Below are 11,003 nucleotides of genomic sequence, written 5' to 3' on the forward strand. Positions count from 1 at the left end.
GTGATGCTGTCATGTCAACATGGAGAAAACCTCTGAGGAAGGTTTCCACCACCTTGTTGGATCTGTGATACCAAGAACTAAGGCAGTTCTGAAGGAATAAGGGGTCCAATTAATACTAGAAGGTGGACCTGATAAAGTGCACGATTTTCAAATATTTCTTTAAGTAAAATTATCCTCATTTCCTGATCTTCAGTCTTTATTTTACAGATTTGCAGCATATCTGTCATTTTAAATAATATTAAAGTAAAAAATCTTTCATTTTTGGATTAGATAACAAACTAAAAAAAACTAAAAAAAATTTGTCTCATTTAAATCAGATGTAATAAAAGATATAAGAATTTTTTCCCTGAAATAACTAAACTGACTGTTTGTAAATGAAGATTTCCGTTTAGGTATTATTTATAGTTTAGAATTAAATATTGGATCATAAAGCTGAGCAGCATGTTCTGTCACATACTGACACAAGTTCACAGTGTTTGGTTCTGCTGGCAGAAATAGACCAGCTCTGAGTGAGAGACGGGAACAGGTGTGTGTGGTGTGTGGTGTCCGTGTGGTGGTAAGATGGAGGCTCACGCTGGTCCTGAAGTGTGACGTGTACAGCTCCGGGTGGTTTTCGTACTCCATGGGGTCATAGATGCCATCACTCTTCCTCACCAGGTGGTGGTGTCGGCTCAGGACGGTGGCGTACACCTTGGTCATATCTGGGTAAATAAAACAGATGCTGCTGACTGCAGGTCACCATTGATGAGACACATGATCAACAATACTTTAACATTTTTACACATTAAATTTCATCTTTTTTCTGGGGTAGGTGTTGTATAAGCTTTTGCTTCTGCCTCTACCCCTTTTGGTTTATTTGGTTTATCTAGTTTATTTATTTATTAATTTTGTCTGTTGTTTTTGTATTTGCCTCCATCGGAGGAACCAATTAACAAACCAACAGAGAATGAGTCACTCGTTAGAAGATCCGACTTTTACACATGCAAGGTTTTAAATAATGTTGATCACATGTAAAAACTGTCATGACAAATGTATAAAAACTTGCTTTTATTTCTTAACTATTAGCAGTTTTCCTGATAGTGTCAGATCCCAGACAGATTAGTTCCTGGTTCAGGAACTAATTTCTTGCTGATGAAATGTTCTTTGGTAAAATTTTGCTGTAAAAACATCAGATTCATCTAAATGTAGATGATGATGATTAAAGAACAAACGAAAAGAAGCAACATCATCATGCACTAATGTTTTTTAACTTAATGTCCCAACCCTCCTTTTTTCCCATATTAGAAACTCCCCAAATATAAAGAGCTTCACACCTAAATGAAAAGCCCTGAGTTCTATGACAGAAGAATGAATACATTTATTCCAAACAAATGAATGAATATACAGATATTTAAAAAAATAAAATAATAAAAAAGAATAATAATCATGATTTCCAAAATCGAATAAATATTTAAAGAAGTTGGAAAAAGGAGTGGGAAGAAGTAAACACATTTTTTCAGTTTTTTTAAAAGGAAAATATCAAGAATTTTAAGTATAATAATAATAACTGTTGTGATTATTTGTACAATGGCAGTTTTGAACGATTTGGAGAAAAAATTAAATATTTTTTTAAATATTTTTAAATAAAGGAAAAAAAAAACCTTAAACACAACTTTTGTTTTTTAATCCTCACATTGGCTGTAAATAGCAAAAAACTTATAGAAATGCATCCATGTGTGACCAGGCACAATAAAGTTAATAAATAAGTAAGAGTGCTACCTCCTGCTTCAGAGACGTCCTTCAGCTCAAGCGGTTCCACGTACTCAACAGGAAGCTCGTTGATGATGTCTTGGGCTCCCTGAAAAAGAGGAAAATGAAGCCACTGAGTGTTCGGCTGCATATGTTGTTTTCCTGTTTTTGCTTCGAGGTGAACATTCCCGTACCTTGGAGACATTTCCCGTTCCTGTAAAGCAAAATGTGACGGGGCCGATGGATTTGGGCATGAGGCCCATGGAAATCTCATACCCACAGTCCCTCACGGCCTGGATGGCCTGGCTGACGTTCCTGTAGTTATGAGCCATGCCGATGTGCTGCCAACAGAGACGGAAAACTGGATTAGCCTTTAACAAAGAGAAAGTTCTGTTGCTAGTTTTGGGATGAAAGTTATGAAGAGCGGCTTTCTCACCATGAAGGGAGTGTGATGGCCAAGAGCCAAGAAGCGAAGCCCCAGTCCATGCAGACTATTGATCATTCCTGGATAGAAAGAAAAGAAAAGAGAAATGACTTTAATTTATAGCAACATTTTTCTTTTAAAAATATTATATATATATATATATATTATATATATGTGAAAAGATTTAGAATTTTTGTTTATTATTTTGTATGTTTACATTTTTATCATTTTATATACAGTATCTCACAGAAGTGAGTTCACCCCTCGTATTTTTGCTAATATTTTATTATATCTTTTCATGGGACAACACTATAGTAATGAAACTTTGATATACAGGACACCAAACTATAAAAACTAAACTTTGATATTCTGTATGTCAAAGTTTAATTTCTACACACACACAGAGCCAAAACAGCCTTTTTCCAACGTACCTGCAACACCAGCCCACTGACCAAAGGCTACAATCCGGTATCCGTTGGCATCGACCATCTTCTCGTAGTCGATGAGCCGAACCTCCTGAAAAGACAAAAGTTGACTTTATTACGACTTTTTGAGGATTTAAAAAAAAAATTAACAGCATGAAATTTTTTACTCAGCTTTCTATAAGCTGGAGGCAAACGTGGAAACACTGGAAGACCCTCTCATATATCAACCTTTGTCTTTACTCAAAAATATTTAGAAATTTATCTAAATTCAATCAAAAATGTCTTTAAATTTAAATATTTGTTGTAAATTAAGTTTAATTAAATTTAAAATTTTTCTGATGGCTGAAAGTTCCTGAAGTTGTTTCTTTTGTTTTAAGATCTTTGGAGCAGAAATAAGTAGCAGTTAAGTAGTTTAATGATTAAAAAAGAGAAAACAAGAGGTGTAAAAAGCTCTGAAGAGGTAAATCTTAATATATACATTAAAAACTACAAGACTTATGGAGCAAGGTCTGCTGGACAGACCAGACCAAGCACAGATGGAGATGTTTGGTCAGAATTTACAGCCACATATAGGCAGAAACACCTCATACCAACCGTTCCCACATGGCTCAAAAATAAAGAGAAGACTTTATGAAAGCAGTGACGTGTACTGAGGAGCGCCACACTGGAGGAATATTATCAGCCTCACCTTTTTCAGCAGGTCTTCGAGGAGCCCCATGTTGGCCTCCTGAGCTTTGATGGTGTGAGAAAAAAAAGCATACGTCTTCCTGGGGATGACCTTCTCCTCCGGCAGCCTCTTCACTCCAAGTATCAGTGAAGCCTCTGAGATATCCTCCTGAACAATAGCACCTGCCTTCATGTAGTACTGAGAACAAGACAGAAGAATCAGCTGACATATTTCAACCAATGAGATTTGAGGTGGCTTACTCTCTTCTTCTCTAAGTAATCCCCATATCAAGTTAACAAAAAGTAGTAGATCCTCAGTGTAAATTTAACGTTGGAATTCAGGACGTTAAAAACACTGACAAACACACAGTTTAGCTAATTTAATCAGAGGTGATATAAAGGAGAAATGAGCAAGTACTTTAATTACATTTAATTAAATACATCCATCCATCCATCCATTTTCTGCCGCTTATCCGGAGTCGGGTCGCGGGGGCAGCTGCCTAAGCAGGTAAACTCAGACTTCTCTCTCCTCGGCCACATTCACCAGCTCATCCAGAGGGATCCCAAGGCGTTCCCAGGCCAGCCGAGAGATGTAGTCCGTCCAGCGTGTCCTGGGTCTTCTCCGGGGCCTCTTTCCGGTGGGACGTGCCCGGAACACCTCACCAGGGAGGCGTCCAGGAGGCATCCTGACCAGATGTCCGAGCCACCTCATCTGGCTCCTCTCGATGTGGAGGAGCAGCGGCTCTACTCTGAGCCCCTCCATGGTCTCGGATTTGGAGGTGCTGATTCTCATCCCAGCCGCTTAATTAAATACATTTAAGTAAAAAGTACATTCTTATTTTTTTATTATCATTTATGAATTTTTATAGATAAATTGTTCATTCATTCCCTGAACTGCTTAGTCCATTACGGATCGCGAGTAAGCTGGAGCCTATCCCAGCATTGACAGGTGAGAGGCAGGTACACCCTGGACAGGTCACCAGTCCATCACAGGGCCACACATAGGGGACAAACAACCATTCACACTCACACCGAGGGAGAATTTAGAGTCATCAATTAACCTAACACGCATGTCTTTGGACGGTCGGAGGAAGCCGGAGAACCTGGAGAGAACCCACGCATACACGTGGAGAACATGCAAACTCCGCAAAGAAAGGCCACCGCCCTCAAGGTTCTAACCTCCACCCAGCCGAGATTCGAACCAGCGACCTGCTTGCTGTGGGGCTGCGGAGCTAACCACCACACCACCGTGCAGCCGATAAATAAATTGATTACATTAAAATGCTTTTAAGTAATATATGAAATAAAAATGAATTCTTTAATTTAACGGAAAGAAATAAAATAAATAATTAAACCTAATTTAATTAGATTTTTATTAAATCAAGCATTGAATGAAAACTAAAATAAGATAAAATGTAACTGAAAAAATATATGACTGTGAATAAGTCAATAAATATGCTTATTATTTAACTGTCACACCATAAAGGCATGAGCGGATGTTAAAATTGACATTTATATAAGTCAGCTTGTCCGGCAGCTCGTGGGAATAAGTGAGTGTGTGATCTCACTGGGAGTCGTCAACTAAAACCAGATTTGAGCTGAAGAAAATTATTCAAAACAGTGACTAAGCAATGTTTTTGGGATGTTTCATGTCGGGTCATCTTAACTCAGCCGTTTAGTTTGTTTGACTAAACTTGGTTGAGGGTCTCATGCTTGATTGTAATGTAGGGCTGGGCGATAAAAAAAATTAAAATAAAATTATCACAATGTGTTTTTTCATATTATCTGATTTTTATCATGACTTTTTTTAATACTGCCAGACTTCAAGCATCTGTACTGAAAACTAAAGAAACTAAAGATTAATTCAGCATTTTACTAACATACAAAGTAAATAAAGCAAATTAAATAAGATCCCTATCAGAATCTTCATAAATAAGAAGGATAAAGTGTTTTGTCTGGCTTCTGTTCACCGCTGTGAGGAAACAGATGCGTCTCCAAATGAAAAACAGCTCAAACTCTTTCTTTCTCAACAACGGTCTCATCTTTGGAGGGTACCGGGGTCGTTTTGTAGCCCTCAGCTCCCTGTTTGGTCGTTCTGCTAAATGGAAGTGGAGCAGGCTAAGGTGGACTCTGATTGGCTGTAGCAGACATTTCCACCATGTTTCATCGAGTAAATAGGCTCACAGCTGATCATCATGATGGACCAGAAATTTATCATGATCATTCAGTGCGATCACATGATCACCCAGCGTTAATGTAATGTCACCTTTTTGGTCTGCAGAAGAATTTCATCCTTTACAGCTGCAACAATTTACAAAAAAAAAAAAAAAAAAGTCTTTAACTTTCCTCTGTCTGATAATGAGAGGAAGAGATATGAACCACAGAAACTGAGATAAACTACATTTAACAGGTCATGCAGGCGGCTGGCTGATCAGTGTTGGTGTTTTTTATGATATACTGTATCTTAGATAGTCTTAGGTAAGTTATTCCTGAAGAAGAGCTCTCTCCATTTTCTTCTTGTGGATGTCCACCACTTATTTTTCCTGCTCAAGCTTTGCTTCCAGTACAATCACTTCTTCTACTAAATAATCATTAGCAACATAGCCTACAGCGCCAGCTTCTGACGCTGCTTTGTTTATTCACTCCAAACCGGTCAAATTAAATGCAAATGTTTGGAGGACAAATTTATGTCTTGATGTCTAATCTCCAAACTTCACCTGCTCCATCAGATTCAGTAAAACCAGAGACTTTCCTGCTGAGCTCCTCCAACCAGCTCTTTTAAATATAAAAAAACTTCATCTCACTTCACTTCAGCTTGATTTCTACCTGCTTTCTATGTTTTTGGTATAAATGGCCTTTTCCATCTACAATAATTAAACAGTAAACTTACTGGGTTGAAAAGAAATTAATCATCTAACAGATAGTCTTCTTACTTTCTCATGGATGGCTCTGCGGTTGGACGGCTGAACCAGGACTTTGACGCCATCGTTGGTAAGCTCTTTGACGTGGCGTGGGGCCAGCGGTGCCCTTCTTTCCCAGGGGTTGACGTCTTCCCGTCGGATGGCGATAACAGCTCTGTAGTGTTCATAGCGCCGCTGACCCGTGAAGCAGCTGGACTTCCTTTTACCATGATGACCAAGGACTCTGAACATGGCTTTGCCTTCCCTGTTCTGGATAATGGAAGAAACAGATTGGTGACCAGAGCAGGTTTAATCTGAGACATTTAATCTGTTGTGACTCATTAACGTTTAAATCTACTGAAATGAAGTTATTTATTTATTTAGGGCCAAACAATTCATTTTAAGATGTGGATTGGCGGACGTTTTTAATCTTTAATGTAAAGTAGAACTGGACAAGCTGTTTTATTGTTTTTATTTATAATTACAATTAGACCAAATTAAAGCCTCATCAGGGTCGTACTTTCAGTAGTTTTTGATTATTCCAGTCTTTTCTCTTCACGACTTATAAAGATGTGAAATTAGAAGATAAAGGGGGGGAGGATTCCATCTCCATTATGCGCACTGCGCATGAAGCCGGATGCGCAGCGCATCTAAACGCACAAGTTTTATGGCGCGTGTACACATGTTAAAGTGGCAACAAAACAAATATGCATATATGAAATGGTTAAAAGTTCTTCTTGTGGGCTCCTCAGACTCTTGTCTGGGATTGTTTCCTAATGATCCCAATTCCCAAGGTTGGTAAATGGACTTGGACTGACATAGCGCTTTTCCAGTCAGCTTGTCCACTCAGAGCACTTCACACTGCATGTCACATTCACCGATCCACACTCACACACACACTCATTCCTCGATAGACACATCAGGAGCCAATGCAGCGTTCAGTGTCTTACCCAAGGACACAAAGCATGCAGTCAGGGGAAGCCTAGAATCGATCCACCGACCTTCCAGTCAGAAGCTACAGCCGCACTTGTGGCAGTTAAGCTGAGGTCAGGGAATTTAAGCAGGTACAATTTGTTCAAATAAACTTACGAGGCAGTATAGTATGTCAGATTAATAATAATAATAATAATAATGTACAAGCACTTCATATCTTAAACATTAGGAAGGAATGGTTCAACTTTCAACTTTATTAGTGACCTTTTGCAAAAATAACAGTGTGCAATTCTTAAACTACAGTTAAATGGTGCAGAGGCTTAACTTAAATCCTTAGAAACAAACAAATCTCTTTATTTGCTTATTTTTTAGCCAAATAGTTCTGACCTAGCTTTAGCATAAACAGTAACCATATGGATAATTCGCGCAGCCTCCGATTCGCTAGTTAAGGGAAATTTTAAGGGACCCTTAAGTCAGAACGCAAGTTACTGTATTTCTCTATTAACCCTGCGTTTTACTGATACTCAATGCCGTCAAAGCTGTCTTAGATTATTCTACAGAGCCTACTGAATCTGAAAAACATAGTTTGTGATTTGTGAAACCTTTCTCTGATTTGTGAAAATGCAATAAAGGCAGATTTCACTCATTTTTCTGCCGTTTTTACACATAATACCTGGTCCAGATGTTATAATATCACACTGAGTCAGGTCAAACCTGTCTTAGATTATTCTACAGAGTCTACAGAATCTGAAAAACATAGTTTGTGATTTGTGAAACCTTTCTCTGATTTGTGAAAATGCAATAAATGCAGATTTCACTCATTTTTCTGCCGTTTTTACCCATAAGACCTGGTCCAAATGTTATAATATCACACTGAGTCAGGTCAAACCTGTCCTAGATTATTCTACAGAGCCTACAGAATCTGAAAAACATAGTTTGTGATTTGTGAAACCTTTCTCTGATTTGTGAAAATGCAGTAAAAGCCGATTTCACTCATTTTTCTGCCGTTTTTACGCATAATACCTGGTCCAGATGTTATAATATCACACTGAGTCAGGTCAAACCTGTCCTAGATTATTCTACAGAGCCTACAGAATCTGAAAAACATAGTTTGTGATTTGTGAAACCTTTCTCTGATTTGTGAAAATGCAGTAAAAGCCGATTTCACTCATTTTTTTGCCGTTTTTACCCGTAATACCTGGTCCAGATGTTATAATATCACACTGAGTCAGGCCAAACCTGTCCTAGATTATTCTACAGAGCGTACAGAATCTGAAAAACATAGTTTGTGATTTGTGAAACCTTTCTCTGATTTGTGAAAATGCAGTAAAGGCAGATTTCACTCATTTTTCTGCCGTTTTTACACACTATACCTGGTCCAGATGTTATAATATCACACTGAGTCAGGCCAAACCTGTCCTAGATTATTCTACAGAGCCTACAGAATCTGAAAAACACAGGTGAATCTGATTTAAGAAACCTTTATTGAAACGTTTTTACACAAGTCCGCGCCTCTCCATGTCATTCCTTATTACCATCTCCATGGCCTCCATTTCACTAGAAAAAGAAATCATATTTTTTGACAGAGATTTTGGGCTTTTTTTTAAAGGACATTTAAATGTTTCACTAACCTCTCATCCATTGGTCCATGATCAACCTCTGCCACTGCGTCTTTTATTGTCATGTTCCTTTTTTCTTTCAAGGCCTTTACTGTCACCTTTGTTACAGGTATCATATCCCGATTATGCATCCATATTATTGTCAATGTTATTATGCTCATACCTCTACATTTAAAAAGGCACCTATTGACTTACCTCTGGCAACATCACAACAAGGATGTCATAGGACAGCATGGCGGAGACTTCATCTGAGATTTTTTCACAGTTATGAAGGAAGCCTGTCAGGTACTTAACTATCCTGTCCAACTGTTGGTCATCAAACAATACTGGAACCCACTTTTGTGTAAATTCAAAGTGGGGCTGATTCTCACCAGACACGACGGCCTGAAAAATAAATGTACTCAAACTTAACTGTACTGTTTGAGCCAGCTGCTGTGACATATCACCTGAGTACTTTGAATCACTTTGTGGCATTCCACAAACTGGGTACAGACCAAAAATGGCATTTCTATGATGGCCTACAAGAATGCCAGCACCCCGGGAGTGGAGACACAATAATCACTGAGAAAAATATCCCCAAAAAGTTGCGTCCATCGTCCCATGTTGGGCACATAGTTATGGTCAGGGTAAGCATCAACACTTAATCTCCAGTCTAAAATTCTGAAATTTAGGTTGTTGGAGATGAAGAAAATATCAGCAAGTGTGTTTGCATAATAATAATATCAATATTCTCATATATTGCTCTATACAAATAATTTTACTGATCTTTTGTTGTAGGACAAGGCAGCACAGGCTGCTGCTGAACGTTCAGAAAAAAATGAAGCACTTGTCAAGTTCATTGTGGAACAAAAGGGTGCAGAAGATACACTGCAGGTACGCCTTTTTCTTTTTGTTCATCACATAACGCTTAATCATTATGTGATCACAATGACCATGCCACCTCCAGCAAGCAAACAGTACAGTTAAGTTTGAGTACATTTATTTTTCAGGCCGTCGTGTCTGGTGAGAATCAGCCCCACTTTGAATTTACACAAAAGTGGGTTCCAGTATTGTTTGATGACCAACAGTTGGACAGGATAGTTAAGTACCTGACAGGCTTCCTTCATAACTGTGAAAAAATCTCAGATGAAGTCTCCGCCATGCTGTCCTATGACATCCTTGTTGTGATGTTGCCAGAGGTAAGTCAATAGGTGCCTTCTTAAATGTAGAGGTATGAGCATAATAACATTGACAATAATATGGATGCATAATCGGGATATGATACCTGTAACAAAGGTGACAGTAAAGGCCTTGAAAGAAAAAAGGAACATGACAATAAAAGACGCAGTGGCAGAGGTTGATCATGGACCAATGGATGAGAGGTTAGTGAAACATTTAAATGTCCTTTAAAAAAAAGCCCAAAATCTCTGTCAAAAAATATGATTTCTTTTTCTAGTGAAATGGAGGCCATGGAGATGGTAATAAGGAATGACATGGAGAGGCGCGGACTTGTGTAAAAACGTTTCAATAAAGGTTTCTTAAATCAGATTCACCTGTGTTTTTCAGATTCTGTAGGCTCTGTAGAATAATCTAGGACAGGTTTGGCCTGACTCAGCGTAATATTATAACATCTGGACCAGGTATTATGGGTAAAAACGGCAGAAAAATGAGTGAAATCTGCCTTTACTGCATTTTCACAAATCAGAGAAAGGTTTCACAAATCACAAACTATGTTTTTCAGATTCTGTAGACTCTGGAGAATAATCTAAGACAGGTTTGGCCTGACTCAGTGTGATATTATAACATCTGGACCAGGTATAGTGTGTAAAAACGGCAGAAAAATGAGTGAAATCTGCCTTTACTGCATTTTCACAAATCGGAGAAAGGTTTCACAAATCCCAAACTATGTTTTTCAGATTCTGTAGACTCTGTAGAATAATCTAAGACAGGTTTGACGGCATTGAGTATCAATAAAACGGAGGGTTAACAGAGAAATACAGTCACTGGCGTTCTGACTTAAGGGTCCCTTAAAATTTCCCTTAGCTAGCGAATCGGAAGCTGCGAATCGGAGGCGAAGTTCAGCCTAAACGAAGATAATTTCCGGGGTCTGGCTGACAATGTCATTATGATCTCTTTCCATTGAACCACGGTCACTGCGCAGCACGCGCAACGGCAGCTTCCGGGTCGGACCCACCTGTTTCTGACAGGATTCTGTTCGACTTTCAGGCTCAGGGCGAAGGGACGCGGTGACAGCTCACAAACAGCTCAGAAGAGTCACTCTGTGGAGGAATGAGCTGCAACTTCCAGACCGCTGCTGCGCATGCGCACA

The 11,003-nt window shown here is 38.8% G+C and overlaps 1 protein-coding gene across 1 annotated transcript in view; it reads right to left on the reverse strand.

Annotated features, from left to right (window-relative positions):
• Positions 1-11,003, reverse strand: part of aass (aminoadipate-semialdehyde synthase) — a 35,256-nt gene extending 24,253 nt beyond the window's left edge. The window contains exons 1-8 of the mRNA XM_041996783.1: positions 10,869-11,003; positions 6,177-6,413; positions 3,266-3,442; positions 2,584-2,668; positions 2,165-2,232; positions 1,923-2,069; positions 1,759-1,837; positions 574-701 (exon numbers count right to left, since the gene is read on the reverse strand). Of these exons, the coding sequence (XP_041852717.1) occupies positions 574-701; positions 1,759-1,837; positions 1,923-2,069; positions 2,165-2,232; positions 2,584-2,668; positions 3,266-3,442; positions 6,177-6,395 (903 nt within the window). The 5' untranslated portion in view covers positions 6,396-6,413; positions 10,869-11,003. The remainder of the gene's footprint in view (positions 1-573; positions 702-1,758; positions 1,838-1,922; positions 2,070-2,164; positions 2,233-2,583; positions 2,669-3,265; positions 3,443-6,176; positions 6,414-10,868) is intronic.

The sequence above is a fragment of the Melanotaenia boesemani genome, chromosome 10 (assembly GCF_017639745.1).
Source record: "Melanotaenia boesemani isolate fMelBoe1 chromosome 10, fMelBoe1.pri, whole genome shotgun sequence".
NCBI classification, from domain to species: domain Eukaryota; kingdom Metazoa; phylum Chordata; class Actinopteri; order Atheriniformes; family Melanotaeniidae; genus Melanotaenia; species Melanotaenia boesemani.